Source organism: Oncorhynchus mykiss, chromosome 23 (assembly GCF_057628025.1).
Source record: "Oncorhynchus mykiss isolate SJ-2025 chromosome 23, ASM5762802v1, whole genome shotgun sequence".
NCBI lineage: Eukaryota > Metazoa > Chordata > Actinopteri > Salmoniformes > Salmonidae > Oncorhynchus > Oncorhynchus mykiss.
In genome coordinates this window covers 37,428,365-37,448,653 of record NC_143044.1, presented here as the reverse complement: position 1 = coordinate 37,448,653, position 20,289 = coordinate 37,428,365, and the positions used below count along the sequence as shown (strand labels likewise).

General features: G+C 41.5%; 1 protein-coding gene across 2 annotated transcripts; it reads left to right on the top strand.

Moving 5' to 3' along the window:
- Nucleotides 1–106: 106 nt before the first annotated feature.
- LOC110502855 (desumoylating isopeptidase 1) lies at nt 107–7,472 on the top strand. 2 transcript variants are annotated; one of them, XM_021581195.3, is made up of 7 exons: nt 681–1,176; nt 1,395–1,416; nt 1,587–1,656; nt 2,197–2,306; nt 2,426–2,548; nt 6,124–6,241; nt 6,699–7,472. In XM_021581195.3, exons 1-6 carry the CDS (start codon nt 1,086–1,088, stop codon nt 6,215–6,217), a joined length of 510 nt encoding a protein of 169 aa, XP_021436870.1. In that variant the 5' UTR covers nt 681–1,085; the 3' UTR covers nt 6,218–6,241; nt 6,699–7,472. The 2 variants fall into 2 exon arrangements, with proteins under 2 accessions (XP_021436869.1, XP_021436870.1); XM_021581194.3 differs by having other exon boundaries at nt 107–1,176; nt 6,124–7,472.
- Nucleotides 7,473–20,289: the final 12,817 nt, after the last annotated feature.

Sequence of the window (20,289 nt, the reverse complement as noted above, 5' to 3'; positions counted from 1 at the left end):
CGACGAGCGGGCAGGTGCAGGGAGGCAACAATGCGGTGGAGGCAGCAGCAGCAGAGACGAGGAAACAGTCCTAGCCTTAGCTTAATTGCCTAAGAAAAGAAGAAGTATACAAAATGGTGTCATCTGCGTAAAGGTGGATCAGAGACTCACCAGCAGCAAGAGCGACATCATTGATGTATACAGAGAAGAGAGTCGGCCCAAGAATTGAACCCTGTGGCACCCCCATAGAGACTACCAGAGGCCTGGACAACAGGCCCTCCGATTTGACACACTGAACTCTATCTGAGAAGTAGTTGGTGAACCAGGCGAGGCAATCATTTGAGAAACCAAGGCTATTGAGTCTGCCGATGAGGATGTGGGGATTGACAGAGTCGAAAGCCTTGGCCAGGTCAATGAATACGGCTGCACAGTATTGTTTCTTATCGATGGATATCGTTTAGGACCAAATCAAACACAATATGCTGAAACACTTTAAAAAAACTTTTTGGCATCAAATGTACTACTTATTGTCATTTTTTGAATTTATATATCAATATTCCAAACTTGTTTAGGATGATCTAGTCCAAATATGGCATTATTCCACTATTTGTATCCGTTTGCATGTTGCAATGGGTGACTTTTATTTTGAACGCAAACCCAAAATTCCACAATTTTGGCCAATTCTTATTGTTGCTAGCTTCACTCAGGTGTCCCAGTCTCACTCTATCCATTCATTGGCTGTTTTTTAAGCCGTATGTATGTATGTATGGGCATTTTTGACAGATATATTTTGCTTTGAGTCACAGTGACACAGCAACAGCTGACTAGCATGTTAGCTAAGAGCTTCGTACGGTTGTGACTCGTGAATTTGCCTCAATTATTAGATATTCGTTGTAATTAAGCTTAGCTACTATATGCCTTTTTATTTTGCCCAGCGTAAGGCATTTCGGACTATTTGTGTTTTTCTATTTGCGGAACCAGAACGAACTATAGTAACTTAACACTACGTTAGCTAGTCGGATAGCTAGATAACACTAGCTAGCTAACGTTAGTTCGTACACATTGAACACAGCACTAAACCTAATTTTACACCACCAAGCTGAATTATGGATCCGAATAACACCTCGTACGCTGTGAAACTGTACGTTTACGACATATCTAAAGGAATGGCTCGCCAGCTGAGCCCCCTCATGCTAGGTAAGTTGTTAACGCGTTAGTTAGCTAACTAGTTTTGCTTGGAATATAAGTTGTTTTACCCGCTGATGTAGAGTTTGGATTGATGAGCAGAGGCTGAGGATGCATTTTAGGCCTATGCGCTGAATTTAGAATCAATTTCTGTATCTTATGAACCCCAAGTTCGCTACAAATTGTAAACTTAATGTATAACGTTATCAACTATTCTGTTCTATTCACAGGTATACAGCTTGATGGAATATGGTGAGTAAATTATGTATTTTTTGAATGATTTAATTATTATTTTAGGGAGGACAAAGGTCATGTTATGTACACCTTTTAATATTTATATTTTCCCCCAGTGTTTTTTAAGTCTGTTAATTGGGAGTCCGTCTTTATGTGAAATAAACTGTAGCCTTTTTCCTCTCACTTAGGCACACTGCTATTGTTGTACATGGAGAGGAGTTTTTCTATGGGGGAGATGGCATCACAAACTGCCCACCTGTAAGACAATGTTTTATTCTATTCCTTCCTAACATAAACTAGACCTGGAAATCTCTTTGTTATTGGTGTACATAAGTCTAAGTTAGTTACCCCAAGCATAGATCTTGTTAGTTGTGATACAAAACTTATCCTTATCTCATCGCGCACCAACGACTCCTGTGGCGGGCCGGGCGCAGTGCGCGCTAGCCAAGGTTGCCAGGGGCACGGTGTAGCCTCCGACACATTGGTGCGCTGTGTTAAGCAGTACGGCTGGTTGGGTTGTGTATCGGAGGACGCATGACATTCAGCCTTCGTCTCTCCCGAGCCCGTACGGGAGTTGTAGCAATGAGACAAGATAGTAGCTACTACAACAATTGGATACCACGAAATTGGGGAGAAAAAGGGGTAAATATTTTTATTATTATTTTTTTTTTTAAGTTGAAAAATGTGCAGTTAAACCAACAACCCCTGGTCAATTTAAGGCACCCCTCCGCACCTCTATGATTCAGAGGGTTAAATGCATTTGGTTGTACAACTGACAAGCAAGCTGTGTGTTTTTAGGGCGGAACATCCTTGGGACAACCCAACTCCATAATAGATCTGGGCACCACAGAGGTGACTGAGGAGATCTTTATGGAGTACCTGTCTTCACTGGGAGAGTCCACGTACAGGTGAGGCTGTGGCACCTGGTCGATCTCAACTCCACACGTAATGGCGATGTGCAGTCTCTCTTTCTCCCTTCTATCTTTACTCTGTTCCTATCTTTGCCTCACATCTTCTTTATCTGTAGGGGGAACCAATACCATCTGTTTGAGTGGAACTGTAACACGTTCAGTAACGAAGTGGCCCAGTTCCTCACTGGCAGCAAGATCCCCGGCCACATCACAGACCTGCCGGCTGAAGTGCTCTCCACGTGAGTTACCCCTCTCTCCCCTCCCCTGTCTCTATAGCAACAATAACCTGTTGTCAGACATTTAGAGTGTAGTGCAGAAGCATGGCACAGTGATAGTCGAGCACATATTGTTCATGAGTGACATGGGTAACAATTCCACCTCTGACACTTTCATGCTGTCTCTCCTCTACCTGTAACCCTAAATCTACTTTCAATACTGTCTGAATAAAGAGAAAAATATGGAAGTCTCTGTTCACGTGTAGAAGATATATATATATATATATATATATATATATATATATATATATATATATATATATATATATATATATATATATATATATATATATATATATATATATATATATATATATATATATATATATATAGTGCATTGCGAAAGTATTCGGCCCCCTTGAACTTTGCGACCTTTTGCCACATTTCAGGCTTCAAACAAAGATAAAACTGTATTTTTTTGTGAAGAATCAACAACAAGTGGGACACAATCATGAAGTGGAACGACATTTATTGGATATTTCAAACTTTTTTAACAAATCAAAAACTGAAAAATTGGGGGTGCAAAATTATTCAGCCCCCTTAAGTTAATACTTTGTAGCGCCACCTTTTGCTGCGATTACAGCTGTAAGTCGCTTGGGGTATGTCTATCAGTTTTGCATATCGAGAGACTGACATTTTTTCCCATTCCTCCTTGCAAAACAGCTCGAGCTCAGTGAGGTTGGATGGAGAGCATTTGTGAACAGCAGTTTTCAGTTCTTTCCACAGATTCTCGATTGGATTCAGGTCTGGACTTTGACTTGGCCATTCTAACACCTGGATATGTTTATTTTTGAACCATTCCATTGTAGATTTTGCTTTATGTTTTGGATCATTGTCTTGTTGGAAGACAAATCTCCGTCCCAGTCTCAGGTCTTTTGCAGACTCAATCAGGTTTTCTTCCAGAATGGTCCTGTATTTGGCTCTATCCATCTTCCCATCAATTTTAACCATCTTCCCTGTCCCTGCTGAAGAAAAGCAGGCCCAAACCATGATGCTGCCACCACCATGTTTGACAGTGGAGATGGTGTGTTCAGGGTGATGAGCTGTGTTGCTTTTACGCCAAACATAACGTTTTGCATTGTTGCCAAAAAGTTCAATTTTGGTTTCTTCTGACCAGAGCACCTTCTTCCACATGTTTGGTGTGTCTCCCAGGTGGCTTGTGGCAAACTTTAAACGACACTTTTTATGGATATCTTTAAGAAATGGCTTTCTTCTTGCCACTCTTCCATAAAGGCCAGATTTGTGCAATATACGACTGATTGTTGTCCTATGGACAGAGTCTCCCACCTCAGCTGTAGATCTCTGCAGTTCATCCAGAGTGATCATGGGCCTCTTGGCTGCATCTCTGATCAGTCTTCTCCTTGTATGAGCTGAAAGTTTAGAGGGACGGCCAGGTCTTGGTAGATTTGCAGTGGTCTGATACTCCTTCCATTTCAATATTATCGCTTGCACAGTGCTCCTTGGGATGTTTAAAGCTTGGGAAATCTTTTTGTATCCAAATCCGGCTTTAAACTTCTTCACAACAGTATCTCGGACCTGCCTGGTGTGTTCCTTGTTCTTCATGATGCTCTCTGCGCTTTTAACGGACCTCTGAGACTATCACAGTGCAGGTGCATTTATACGGAGACTTGATTACACACAGGTGGATTGTATTTATCATCATTAGTCATTTAGGTCAACATTGGATCATTCAGAGATCCTCACTGAACTTCTGGAGAGAGTTTGCTGCACTGAAAGTAAAGGGGCTGAATAATTTTGCACGCCCAATTTTTCAGTTTTTGATTTGTTAAAAAAGTTTGAAATATCCAATAAATGTCGTTCCACTTCATGATTGTGTCCCACTTGTTGTTGATTCTTCACAAAAAAATACAGTTTTATATCTTTATGTTTGAAGCCTGAAATGTGGCAAAAGGTCGCAAAGTTCAAGGGGGCCGAATACTTTCGCAATGCACTGTGTATAACACACACAGTTGGAAGTTTACATACTTAGGTTGGAGTCATTAAACTAGTTTTTCAACCACTCCACAAATTTCTTGTTAAACTATAGTTTTGGCAAGTTGGTTAGGACATCTACTTTGTGCATGACATGTCATTTTTCCAACAATTGTTTACAGACAGATTATTTTACTTATAATTCACTATCACAATTCCAGTGGGTCAGAAAGTTTACATACACTAAGTTGACTGTGCCTTCAAACAGCTTGGAAAATTCCAGAAAATGGTGTCATGGCTTTAGCTTCTGATAGGCTAAATGAAATCATTTGAGTCAATTGGAGGTGTACCTGTGGATGTATTTCAAGGCCTACCTTCAAACTCGGTGCCTCTTTGCTTGACATCACGGGAAAATCAAAAGAAGTCAGCCAAGTCCTCAGAAAAAAAATTGTAGACCTTCACAAGTCTGGTTAATCTATGGAAGCCATTTCCAAATGCCTGAAGGTACCACGTTCATCTGTACAAACAATAGTATGCAAGTATAAACAACATGGGACCACACAGCCGTCATACCGCTCAGGAAGGAGACACGTTCTGTCTCCTAGAGATGAACATACTTTGGTGCGAAAAGTGCAAATCAATCCCAGAACAACAGCAAAGGACCTTGTGAAGATGCTGGAGGAAGCAGGTACAAAACTATGTCCACAGTAAAACGAGTCCTGTATCGACATAACCTGAAAGGCAGCTCAGCAAGGAAAGCCACTGCTCCAAAACTGCCATAAAAAAAACGTGAAGAACGGGGGTGGCAGCATCATGTTTTTGGGGTGCTTTGCTGCAGGAGGGACTGGTGCACTTCACAAAATAGATGGCATCATGAGGGAGGAAAATTGTGGATATATTAAAGCAACATCTCAAGACATCAGTCAGGAAGTTAAAGCTTGGTCGCAAATGGGTCTTCCAAATGGACAATGACCCCAAGCATACTTCCAAAGTTGTGGCAAAATGGCTTAAGGACAACAAAGTCAAGGTTTTGGAGTGGCCATCACGAAGCCTTGACCTCAATCCTATAGAAAAATTGTGGGCAGAACTGAAGAATCGCGTGCAAGCAAGGAGGCCTACAAACTAAAGACTCAATTACACCAGCACTGTCAGGAGGAATGGGCCAAAATGCACCCAACTTATTGTGAGAAGCTTGGGAAGGAAACCTGAAACATTTGACCCAAGTTAAACTATTTAAAGGCAATGCTACCAAATACTAGTTGAGTGTATGTAAACTTCTAACCCAATTGGTTATGTGATGAAAGAAATAAAAGCTGAAATCATTCTCTACTATTATTCTGACATTTCACATTCTTAAAATAGTGGTGATCCTAACTGACCAAAGGCAGGGAATTTTTACTAGGATTAAATGTCAGGAATTGTGAAACTGAGTTTAAATGTATTTGCTAAGGTGTATGTAAATTTCCGACTTAAACTGTGTGTGTGTATATGTGAGTATATATAAATCAGGACAGCTTGTTCAAAACACAAGTCACTGTGTATGTTGTTCATCATGTTACTCCCCGTTGATCAGATTCTAATTTGTGGTGTTCCACTCTCACCCACAGGCCTTTCGGCCAGGCGCTACGCCCTCTACTGGACTCCATCAATATTGCACCTCAGGGGGGCAACACCTTCAACGGACACTATGGCCAGAGATAGGCCAGAGATAGGCCGATAACACAGGTGCACAGAGTAATATATTATACCAACAGTCTGTGTGTGAGGGGTGGGAGATCTGCAGCTCACCTTTTGTGAGTCCCTTAGGCTGTGTTCACACAGGCAGCCCAATTCTGAATTGTTTTTCACTAATTGGTCTTTTGACCAATCAGATCAGCTCTGAAAAAGATCTGGTGGGAAACGATCTGATGTGATTGGTCAAAAGACCAATTAGTGACAAAGTTCAGACATGGGCTGCCTGATGTATGTCAGTCAGTGGGCCAGGCAGAAACCTCACCCTACCTGACCTCTTTAATACCTTAACACCAACCCAGCCTGGCACACCCCATCCCCAGCCATACCTAACTCTCCCCTTTTTCCACTATAAAGTTGGCCTGATCCGTGCCTGTATTTTAGTATGTCCACGGTTATCAAGATGGCTGTAAGTATATAATAAGCTGGAGCTTTCTTCTACTCTCCGTAGGATCCCATGATCGGCTGAATGTAAAACTAGAGAGCTGCAAAGTTTCTCTCTAGAAAGTGCAGCTCTTTCCTACACGGGTGGGGGTAGGGTACATTTTTACATACCTTCTATGTTTTACTAAATAAGTATTAAGCTATTTTACTGTTATATTGTTTTGTGTTCTTTTTTAATTACCATGATATGACTGGGTTGCCAATAGAGGGAGAGAAGGAAAGGAAAAGAAAAGAGAAACGGCTAAAGTGGTGATAAAATCTAGACAAATTCTGACTTGCACTTGTCTTTGTATTGGGAACTTGTGTATTCACATGTCTTTGTACCAACAGTCTTGTGTCAAGGTTTATCCATCCCTTGAATACATCGTCACACACTCTCAGGGTCATCATGCGAAGATGACCTCAAAGTACTGAATGTTTGATTTTTCTTTTTATAACTAAAGAGACCACAACCGGTCGTTTCAAATCGGAACAAAAATTCATAATGGGCAGAACAAGAAAGGAGGTGGGCAGAGCCAGTTACAAGCAAGCGAGATCCTTTTGGCGCGTTCTAGCATACATTTGCATATTTCTGCTTGGGAACACCTACTCTGTGAAGTGCGTGTGCAATAAATCAATTCGCTTTTGCACTCCTAAACAGTGCCATTTTTAAAAAACTTTAGCAAAGGGTAAATTCTAGGAAACTTAGTCCACTGTTCATAACAGTTTCAAGTTTTGGGAACAGAACTGTAATGAGATCAAATGTTTAAAATGTTTAATCAATTAGCAGAATCTCCAGCTACTGGGCTTCCTCTCACTGGAAACGCCAAGCGGATGCTTCACATTTATACAGTCGGTGAAATATCTGGCTCATTGTTCTGTGTCCGGATCTTTCCAGAGTTTGTATTCTCATACCTTGTCAAATGAGCAGGAATACACCATATACAGGAATTCTCTAAGATTGAAATGTTGTGCAGTCTAATGTTGGTCCAGCATAGGAATACAAAAATCACTCTTCATATCACGAGTCATGCCAATCTCGATTAACTGATCCCAAACACACTGCCCGGGCAACGAATGAGTGGCTTCGTAAGAAGCATTTCAAGGTCCTGGAGTGGCCTAGCCAGTCTCCAGATCTCCAAAGATTTTCTATGGGGTTGAGGGAGTTGAAAGTCCGTGTTGCCCAGCAACAGCCCCAAAACATCACTGCTCTAGAGGAGATCTACATGGAGGAATGGGCCAAAATACCAGCAACAGTGTGTGAAAACCTTGTGAAGACCTACAGAAAACATTTGACCTCTGTCATTGCCAACAAAGGGTATATAAAAGTATTGAGAAATTGTTATTGGCCAAATACTGATTTTTTTTTCTTCTCATTTTGTCTGTCATAGTTGAAGTGTACCTATGATGAAAATTACAGGCCTCTCATCTTTTTAAGTGGGAGAACTTGCACAATTGGTGGCTGACCAAATACCTTTTTTGCCCCTGTGTGTGTGTGTGTATATATATATATCTCAAAAAAATAAAGGGAATACTAAATAACACATCCTAGATCTGAATGAATGAAGTATTCTTATTAAATACTTTTTTTCTTTACATAGTTGAATGTGCTGACAACAAAATCACACATTATCAATGGAAATCAAATTTATCAACCCATTGGAGGTCTGGATTTGGAGTCACACTCAAAATTAAAGTGGAAAACCACACAACAGGCTGATCCAACTTTGATGTAATGTTCTTAAAACAAGTCAAAATGAGGCTCTGTAGTGTGTGTGTGGCCTGCACGTGCCTGTATGACCTCCCTACAACGCCTGGGCATGCTCCTGATGAGGTGGTGGATGGTCTCCTGAGGGATCTCCTCCCAGACCTGGACTAAAGCATTCGCCAACTCCTGGACAGTCTGTGGTGCAACGTGGCGTTGGTGGATGGAGCGAGACATGATGTCCCAGATGTGCTCAATTGGATTCAGGTCTGGGGAATGGGCGGGCCAGTCCATAGCATCAATGCCTTCCTCTTGCAGGAACTGCTGACACACTCCAGCCACATGAGGTCTAGCATTGTCTTGCATTAGAAGGAACCCAGGGCCAACCACACCAGCATATGGTCTCACAAGGGGTCTGAGGATCTCATGGCAGTCAGGCTACCTCTGGAGTCTGTTTCTGACCGTTTGAGCAGACACATGCACATTTGTGGCCTGCTGGAGGTCATTTTGCAGGGCTGTGGCAGTGCTCCTCCTGCTCCTCCTTGCACAAAGGCGGAGGTAGCGGTCCTGCTGCTGGGTTGTTGCCCTCCTTACGACCTCCTCCACGTCTCCTGCTGTACAGGCCTGTCTCCTGGCAGTGCCTCCATGCTCTGGACACTACGCTGACAGACACAGCAAACCTTCTTGCCACAGCTCATGCTACCACTAGAGTGAAAGCACCGCCAGCATTCAAAAGTGACCAAAACATCAGCCAGGAAGCATAGGAACTGAGAAGTGGTCTGTGGTCACCACCTGTAGAACCACTCCTTTATTGGGGGTGTCTTGCTAATTGCCTATAATTTCCACCTGTTGTCTATTCCATTTGCACAACAGCATGTGAAATGAATTGTCAATCAGTGTTGCTTCCTAAGTGGACAGTTTGATTTCACAGAAGTCTGATTGACTTGGAGTTACATTGTGTTTAAGTGTTCCCTTTATGTTTTTGAGCTGTGTGTGTGTGTGTGTGTGTGTGTTTGTACACACACACACACGGCTGTCTTTTTTTTATAAATGTTTTTTGAGGGGTGGGTCAGCTTAATATTGCGGAAAGAATGTTGCTTCCATCAATGTGATAATCTGCATCATTTCCAATCCCCCATATATTTTTGGGGTTAATATATATATCCATACACGCATGCATACATATACACACATATACATACCTATATAGACATATACTTTTTTAAAGAATATACCTTTATTATTCCCCACAAACCCTACCACCGATCCCCCAATTGGAGTAAACAAATAAACACTTTGGCTTTTACCTTCAATTTATACATCTTATACACATTTTACAGACAGTCTATTTTACAATAGTTCGTTTTTTTCTTCCTCTATTTCTGATGTCCATCCAGTTTGATTTCTATTTGTAACTGCTATTTCACAAAAGTTCTGAACCTATATACATTTTACAGACCCGTGTGTTTTACATTACCTTGTTATTAGTCCCACCCTTCAGCTCCATTCAACCCCTCCCATCATCATTCATTTCGGATTTCTATTTGCCATATATTTTTCAACTGTGCTGTGATGCTTGGGGCGGCAGGGTAGCCTAGTGGTTAACCGGATGGTTGCAAGTTCAAACCCCCGAGCTGATAAAGTACAAATCTGTCGTTCTGCCCCTGAACAGGCAGTTAACTGTTCCTAGGGCGTCATTGAAAATAAGAATTTGTTCTTAACTGACTTGCCTAGTTAAATAAAGCCAAAAAAAAAAAAATGCTTCACAAAATAATTTAACCTTTCTATTCTCATAGCTTCTACAGATTGTAAATTAATAATATATTTTTTGCTAAAGTAATTATTATATTATTGATTGATTGACTATGGCTTTTCCAATCACCCAGTATTGCTATCTGCAGCGTTAGTTCTAGGCAAATGTTGCAATTCTTCAGCCATTCCTGGACCTGTGACCAAAAACGAGCTACGTATGGACAATTCCAAAAATAAATGATCTAATGACTCTGCCTCCTCACAGCAGAATCTGCAGAGCGGAGAAGATTGTATCCCCCATATATATATAACATTCTATTAGTTGCAGGAATTGTGTATAGTAATTTAAATTGAAAAATTCTTAGTTTTGAATCCGGCGTTGTTTTGCTTATCAATTCATAAACCATGTGCCATGGAATGGGTAAATCGATAATCTCTTCCCAACTATTTTGCAATTTATATGGCACAGCTGTCCGTTTTTTGGTCCTCAAATGAAATTGGTATATGTTTTTATTATCACACTTTTCTTTAACCATTTGTGTTCTTTAATACAGTGCTGACATACAAGTTCATACTTTTTTCCCCTTCTACTTGCCTCTTCCATTTTTTGTGGTAATGCTGCAATTAATTGGTTGTAATTTTGAGAAGAGCAGACATTTCCATATGTCTGTGTTAGCTGCATGTGTGACAACTCCACCAGTCCTATTTATGATATCATTCACTAAAATTATACCTTTTTTAAAAATTTCTTCGAAAAATATTTTTTTTTAATCAATTCATATATTTGAATGTAACCACTTTGTTGTATTATTTGTTCTGTCTTTTCAGGTGGATTAAACTGAAATTGCAACCAACTTTCTAAGGCTTGTTTAAAAAAATAAAGATATTTTGGAGATTATTTCCTTTTCAAACAACCGAAAGTGGGCTGGTGTAATCTGAATAAAGGGGAAAAGGCCCTTCTTGAACATAGATGAGACATTTGTATCAATTTACTAGAGAACCAGTTTGGATTTAAGTATAACTTTTGTATGACTGATGCCTTTAGTGAGAGGTCTAATGCTTTAATATTTAATAATTTCTGCCCTCCAAATTCATATTCGTTATATAAATAGGCGCTTTTAATTTTATCTGGCTTGCCGTTCCAAATAAACTTGAATATTTTTTGTTTGTTCATATAATTTAAAAAGCAGGTCAACTAGGTATAGGCAAAACCATAAGCAAATAGGTCAACTGTGATATTACTAAAGAGTTAATCAGGGTGATTTTTTTCCACAAATAGACAGGTATTTACCTTTCCATGGTAGCAAGATCTTATCTATTTTTGCTAACTTTCTATAAACATGTATTGGAGTGAGATCATTTCTTACTTTTGGGATTTGTATACCGAGTATGTCCACATCTCCGTCAGGCCATTTAATTGGTAAACTACATGGTAATGTAAAATGTGCATTTTTTAGTGATCCAATACGTAATATGGTACATTTATCATAATTTGGTTTTAATCCAGAGAGAATAGCAAAAGTATCTAGATCCTCTATGAGGCCGTGGAGAGACTCTAGTTGTGGTTTTAAAATAAAACATTAATCATCAGCGTAAAATGACACCTTCGTTTTTAAGACACGGATTTCTAATCCCTTAATATTATTGTTTGATCTAATCTTAGCAGTTTACATTTCGATGGCAATAATAAATAGATATGCCGATAGTGGACAAAGGCTGTCTTTGCAAGGTAAATATTTTAATGAATTCCCTAATGTCACTATGGTCATATATTGTTATAGCTATTGTATTATCAAGGCTAATGTATTCAGTAATTCACATTGGTGTTAAATCAATGTTGTGATATCCCCCCCCCCAAAAAAATCCATCCTTACTCTCTCCACTATTGTGATATAAATGATCCCGTTTATATTTTACGGAACTCTTGCCACTGTTTGATAAAGAACCTTTCTCTATAAGTATTGTTGTCTGTGTCTTCTTGTGTTAACTCGACGATCTTAATTAAGAAAGATCGAAAAGGACGGTGTTCCACAGTGCAGTGTGTTACCAGCCTGTCTATGGATATTCTAGTACTGGTAGTTTACTGAACTCATATTTAAGTTATCCCATCACCCAAATAGCCAGTGATCAGTGGGAGAGCATTCTACATACCTTATGTGATGGTGTAAAATACTGTACTACTGGAAAATACAAGTGCTTTTGATGATAATTCCCAGAATGTCCACATGGGGGGATGGTGGTTTCCAGTTTCAGATTTGTTTAAATTGTCGACAGTATAGCTACAGAGGAAACGCACCGCACCACATGTTGTTGCTAAAAAAAATGTTTTTTTTCCAAGTTATACAAATAACACTTATGAACGTCTCTTTGAGAGAGACATTTAAGTCTTACAATAGTTCCATTGTAATTTCACCTTCATCTGAAGTCAGTGACATCAAAAACATCTTCATATACAGTAAGTACAGGTACAAATAAGTAGTTTATCTTTGATATACATGTTTTTTTGGTCCAATATATCCTTGATTATTACGTTTTTATTCAGCACAATATCATACATGTATCACACTTCAGTTAGATAATTATATATTTGATCATAGTATCTTAAACATTTTATAATTTTATAACTCTATAATTTTGCCTCAAGTCGGTACATTCATATTTTGCATTGGTCTAGTTAAATTTGTCTCAAACTAGGCTGTATATTCAGTCTTCAGCTGGTGACAGCTGTGTTACTGGTCTGCAGTGAGAGACAGCCTGAGCTGTGGATCTACAACTGAGCAGAAGATAACCTTCGTCAGACAACATTAACACATCAGGGATTTCCGAAGGGGAACTGTAGAATCTGAATGTCAGATCAAAGTTTATTGGTCACGTACGCACGTACGCAGATGTTATCGCAGGTACAGAGAAATGGTTGTTTCTAGCTCCAAGTGTAGAGTAATGCCTAGCAATACAAAAACATTTAAGGCGCATATTACAGAAAATTACAGAAATTAAGAAATCAGAACGAGCAATGTCAGAGACTGGAATATAAATAAGCAATAAGGCCCGAGTGTGGGTGGTATATGGCAAATATGCCACGGTTAAGGGCTGTTCTTATGCATGACACAACGTGGAGAGCTAGGACACAGCTCAGACGGCATCCCCAGCCATGTCCTCAGAGCATGCGCAGACCAGCTGGCTCGTGTGTTTGCGGACATATTCAATCAATCCCTATCCCAGTCTGCTGTTCCCACATGCTTCAAGAGGGCCACCATTGTTCCTGTTCCCAAGAAAGCTAAGGTAACTGAGCTAAACGACTACCGCCCCGTAGCACTCACTTCCGTCATCATGAAGTGCTTTGAGAGACTAGTCAAGGACCATATCACCTCTACCCTACCTGACACCCTAGACCCACTCCAATTTGCTTACTGCCCCAATAGGTCCACAGACGACGCAATTGCAACCACACTGCCCTAACCCATTTGGACAAGAGGAATACCTATGTGAGAATGCTGTTCATTGACTACAGCTCAACATTTAACACCACAATACCCTCCAAACTCGCCATCAAGCTCGAGACCCTGGGTCTCGACCCTGCCCTGTGCAACTTGGTACTGGACTTCCTGACGGGCTGCCCCCAGGTGGTGAGGGTAGGTAACAACATCTCCACCCCGCTGATCCTCAACACAACTCAATCATCAAGTTTGCAGACGACACTACAGTGGTAGGCTTGATTACCAACAAAACCGAGACAGCCTACAGGGAGGAGGTGAGGGCCCTCGGAGTGTGGTGTCAGGAAAATAACCTCACACTCAACGTCAACAAAACAAAGGAGATGATTGTGGACTTCAGGAAACAGCAGAGGGAGCACCCCCCTAACCACATCAACGGGACAGCAGTGGAGAGGGTAGTAAGTTTTAAGTTCCTCAGTGTACACATCACAGACAAACCGAATTGGTCCACCCACACAGACAGCGTGGTGAAGAAGGCGCAGCAGCGCAGCAGCAGCAGCCCACAACCGTAAGGCTCTCCAGAGAGTAGTGAGGTCTGCACAACGCATCACCGGGGGCAAACTACCTGCCCTCCAGGACACCTACACCACCCGATGTCACAGGAAGGCCATAAAGATCATCAAGGACAACAACCACCCGAGCCACTGCCTGTTCACCCCGCTATCATCCAGAAGGCGAGGTCAGTACAGGTGCATCAAAGCTGGGACCGAGAGACTGAAAAACAGCTTCTATCTCAAGGCCATCAGACTGTTAAACAGCCACCACTAACATTGAGTGGCTGCTGCCAACATATTGACTCAACTCCAGCCACTTCAATAATGGGAAAATTGATGTAAAAAATGTATCACTAGCCACTTTAACCACTTCAAACAATGCCACTTAATATAATGTTTACATACCCTACATTACTCATCTCATATGTATATACTGTACTCGATACCATCTACTGCATCTTGCCTATGCCGTTCTGTACCATCAATTATTCATATATCTTTGTGTACATATTCTTCATCCCTTTACACTTGTGTGTACGGTAGTTGTGGTGAAATTGTTAGGTTAGATTACTCGTTGGTTATTACTGCATTGTCGGAACTAGAAGCACAAGCATTTTGCTACACTTGCATTAACATCTGCTAACCATGTGTATGTGACAAATACATTTTGATTTGATTTGATTTAGCCATGGTATGTATATTGGCCATATATCACAAACCCCCGAGGTTCCTTAGTGCTATTATAAACTGGTTACCATCATAATTAGAGCAGTAAAAATGTTTTGGCGTACCCATGGTATACGGTCTGCTTTACCATGGCTTTCAGCCCATCAGCATTTAGGGCCCGACCCACCCATTTTTATAAATATATGCAGTACCAGTCAAAAGTTTGGACACATCTACTCATTCAAGGGTTTTTCTTTACATTATAGAATAATGTAATTCCAGGTGAAGCTGGTTGAGAGAATGCCAAGAGTGTGCAAGGCTGTCATCAAGGCTGTCATCAAGGCTGAGGGTGGCTACTTTGAAGAATCTCAAATATAAAATACATTTTGAATTGTTTAACACTTTTTTGGTTACTACATGATGTGTTTTTTCATAGTTTTGATGTCTTCACTATTATTCTACAATGTAGGAAACAGTAAAAATAAAGAAAAACCCTTGAGGTGTGCCCAAACTTTTGATTGGTGCTAATATATATATATATATATATACTGCTCAAAAAAATAAAGGGAACACTAAAATAACACATCCTAGATCTGAATGAATGAAATATTCTTATTAAATACTTTTTTCTTGACATAGTTGAATGTGCTGACAACAAAATGAAATTTATCAACCCATGGAGGTCTGGATTTGGAAAACCACACTACAGGCTGATCCAACTTTGATGTAATGTCCTTAAAACAAGTCAAAATGAGGCTCAGTAGTGTGTGTGGCCTCCACGTGCCTGTATGACCTCCCTACAACGCCTGGGCATGCTCCTGATGAGGTGGTGGATGGTCTCCTGAGGGATCTCCTCCCAGACCTGGACTAAAGCATCCGCCAACTCCTGGACAGTCTGTGGTGCAACGTGGCGTTGGTGGATGGAGCAGACATGACGTCCCAGATGTGCTCAATTGGATTCAGGTCTGGGGAACGGGCGGGCCAGTCCATAGCATCAATGCCTTCCTCTTGCAGGAACTGCTGACACACTCCAGCCACATGAGGTCTAGCATTGTCTTGCATTAGGAGGAACCCAGGGCCAACCACACCAGCATATGGTCTCACAAGGGGTCTGAGGATCTCATCTCGGTACCTAATGGCAGTCAGGCTACCTCTGGCGAGCACATGGAGGGCTGTGCGCCCCCCAAAGAAATGCCACCCCACACCATGACTGACCCATCGCCAAACCGGTCATGCTGGAGGATGTTGCAGGCAGCAGAACGTTCTCCACGGCGTCTCCAGACTCTGTCACGTCTGTCACATGTGCTCAGTGTGAACCTGCTTTCATCTGTGAAGAGCACAGGGCGTCAGTGGCAAATTTGCCAATCTTGGTGTTCTCTGGCAAATGCCAAACGTCCTGCACAGTGTTGGACTGTAAGCACAACCCCCACCTGTGGACGTTGGGCCCTCATGGAGTCTGTTTCTGACCGTTTGAGCAGACACATGCACATTTGTGGCCTACTGGAGGTCATTTTGCAGGGCTCTGGCAGTGCTCCTCCTGCTCCTCCTTGCACAAAGGCGGAGGTAGCGGTCCTGCTGCTGGGTTGTTGCCCTCCTACGGCCTCCTCCACGTCTCCTGATGTACTGGCCTGTCTCCTGGTAGCGCCTCCATGCTCTGGACACTACGCTGACAGACACAGCAAACCTTCTTGCCACAGCTCGCATTGATGTGCCTTCCTGGATGAGCTGCACTACCTGAGCCACTTGTGTGGGTTGTAGACTCCGTCTCATGCCACCACTAGAGTGAAAGCACCGCCAGCATTCAAAAGTGACCAAAACATCAGCCAGGAAGCATAGGAACTGAGAAGTGGTCTGTGGTCACCACCTGCAGAACCACTCCTTTATTGGGGGTGTCTTGCTAATTGCCTATAATTTCCACTTGTTGTCTATTCCATTTGCACAACAGCATGTGAAATTTATTGTCAATCAGTGTTGCTTCCTAAGTGGACAGTTTGATTTCACAGAAGTGTGATTGACTTGGAGTTACATTGTGTTGTTTAAGTGTTCCCTTTATTTTTTTGAGCAGTGTATATATACACACACACATACACTACCATTGAAAAGTGTGGGGTCACTTAGAAATGTCCTTGTTTTTGAAAGAAAACCACATTTTTTTGTCCACTTAAAATAACATCAAATTGATCACAAGTACAGTGTAGACATTGTTAATGTTGTAAATGACTTTTGTAGCTGGAAACAGCAGATAAAAAATAAAAATAAATGTTTAATGGAATATCTACATAGGCGTACAGAGGCCCATTATCAGCAACCATCACTCCTGTGTTCCAATGGCACGTTGTGTTAGCTAATCCAAGTTTATCATTTTAAAAGTCTAATTGATCATTAGAAAACCCTTTTGCAATTATGTTAGCACAGCTAAAACTGTGGGTTCGATTACAGGCTCAAAATGGCCAGAAACAAATAACTTTCTTCTGAAACTCGTCAGTCTATAACGCTGTGTACTACTCCCTTCACAGAACAGCGCAAACTGGCTCTAACCAGAATAGAAGGAGGAGTAGGAGGCCCCAGTGCTGAGCAAGAGGACAAGTACATTAGAGCAGGGGTGTCAAAGTCAAATGGACGGAGGGCCAAATAAAAAAATCAGCTACAAGACGAGGGCCGGACTGTTCGAATGTTCATTGAAAAATGTTTAAATGACGCATATAGTCTAGTGAACCTAATTGAACCTACTGAAAACCTAACAAATATATTACAATATGATCAGATAAATAAAGCAATATTTTCTTATGGCTCTGTCAGTAATCTTTAATTTTCAACAGACACAAAAGACAAATTTCCTTTATATAAATATCCCCATAACATGAACATTAAATGAAAGAAACCGGTATTCAAGGCACCATCAGTAGACTATATTTTCTATTTTAGCAAAAGTGGGCTAAATTTACTTCAAAGAAAAAACAATAATAGCAATTTTCTATCATCCACTCAACTGAAATATTTTTAAAATATAATTGGATTGAAATACAAAAAAATAAAGTGCAAAAATCTATTAATCAAAAACAACACTTTGTTTAAGGAGAAGTAACATGCAGTGAAAACAAATATTAAATTTTAACTTTTAAACTTGAACTGAGTAAAAACTCTAAATATGTGATTGCACAGTAATGTTCACTTGTTTGAGGTTGAGGGTGATACTTGGTGGTGTCCCATCTTTTCCACAAGTTCATCAATGTTCGGGGTAAGGCTCTGAGCTGAAGAAATCCTCAGAATTGAGTGGAGGTGTTCAGCAGTAAGTCGACTTCTGTGTGATGTTTTGTTCAGGTTCATCAAAGAAAACAGTTGTTCACACAGGTATGTGCTGCCAAACATAGACAACGTTTGAGCAGCCTGGATGCGCAGCTGGGGCATTGTGCCGGGGAGGAAACGGGCGAACTCCGCAGCACCCACTGCCGCATATTTTGCCCTCAGTGCATCATTGCATTGGAGGTCAATCAACTCCATTTGGAGGTTTGGTGGTGAGCTTTCCACGTCAACAGCAAATGGGTTACCGAGCAGTTCCAACCTGCTTTTTTGTGCTTCAAAGTCAGCAAATCGGCGTCGAAAGTCAGCGGCAAGCATACCTATTTTATCAGCCAACTGTGTGCTCGGGAACGCACTGGTAGAGAGCTTCTCTTTCATGGTCTGGCAGCTGGGAAAGTGGCTCAAATTTTCTTTCCGCATCTGCGTCTCCCACAGAGTCAGTTTGGTTTTAAATGCCTTCACTGTACTGTACATATCAGAGATGACACGATCCCGACCCTGCAGCTGCAAGTTTATTGCATTCAGATGACTCGTAATGTCACACAGAAAAGCCATTTCACACAGAAACATTTCGTCTCGGAGTTGTGTTGTGTCTTTCCCTTTGCTGTCCAAGAACAGACAAATCTCCTCACGAAGCTCGAAACATCTTTGAAGCACCTTTCCCTGGCTTAGCCATCGCACCTCTGTGTGATAAGGCAAATCACCATGCTCCGTTTCTAACTCCGTCAGAAATGCCTTGAACTGGCGGTGATTCAAACCTTTGGCTCTGATAAAGTTAACTGTGCGCGTGATGATGCTCATTACATGCTCCATTTTCAAGGCTTTACCGCACAACGCTTCCTGGTGTATGATACAATGATAAGCTGTCAGCTCACCTGTCGCGTTTTCCTCTTGCATCTTTTCCCGTATCTTCGCCACCAGTCCGCTCCTGTGTCCACACATCGCAGGTGCTCCGTCGGTTGTCAAACCCACGAGTTTTTCCCAAGGCAGCTCCATCTCATTTACACATCTTGACACCTCTTCATACAAATCATGCCCCGTAGTTGTGCCATGCATAGGACGTAAAGCCAAAAACTCCTCTGTCACGCTTAGGTTGGAGTCCACTCCGCGGATGAAAATTGACAACTGGGCAATGTCAGAAATGTCGGTGCTCTCATCCACAGCCAAGGAATATGCAATAAAATCTTTTCCCTTTTTCACAAGCTGCTCTTTTAGATTGATGGACAACTGGTCTACTCTCTCGGCAATGGTGTTTCTGCTCAGACTCACATTTAAAAAGAGTTTCCTTTTTTCTGGGCAAACTTCGTCACAAACTTTAATCATGCAGTTTTTGATGAAATCCCCCTCCGTAAATGGCCGGGCTGATTTAGCGATCTCTTCTGCCAAAATAAAACTGGCCTTGACAGTTGCGTCCGCGTGTGTGTCCGCGTGTTTCGTTTCATAATGTCGTCTCAGATTATACTCTTTCAGTACCGCCACACTTTCTCCACACAGAAGACACACAGGTTTTCCAGCTACCTTCGTGAACATATACTCCGACTCCCACCTTGTTTGAAACCCCCGGTTCTCAGTATCCACCTTCCGTTTTGCCATTTTTGATGGGTATCTGAAAGTTAATTTTACTGTGATGCTGACGACTGCTGTGCCAATAAATATTGAAATGAAGCAGCCTACTGCTCGGTGCGTCACCTTTGCATTGTGGGAAATGTAGTATTGGTGCGTGTAAAAGATCTGCGGGCTGCCGGCTTGCTGCGGGCCGGTTCTAATAATAAATCAAGATCATCCCAGGGGCCGTAAAAAACCTTCTTGCGGGCCGGATGTGGCCCGCGGGCCTTGACTCTGACATATGTGCATTAGAGTGTCTAGTTTGAGAAACAGATGCCTCACAAGTCCTCAACTGGCAGCTTAATTAAATAGTCCCTGCAAAACGTCTCAACGTCAACAGTGAAGAGGTGACTCCGGGATGTTTTCCTCCTTGTAGAGTTGCAAAGAAAAAGCCATATCTCTGTCCAGTGTCTGTGTTATTTTGCCCATCTTAATCTTTTTTTTTTATTGGCCAGTCTGAGAAATTGCTTTTTCTTTACAACTCTGCCTAGAAGGCCAGCATCCTGGAGTCACCTCTTCACTGTTGACGTTGAGACTGGTGTTTTGTGGGTACTTCCATGGCTTTCAATGGCCTTCATCCTGTGTAAAAACTCCAGCTGATTT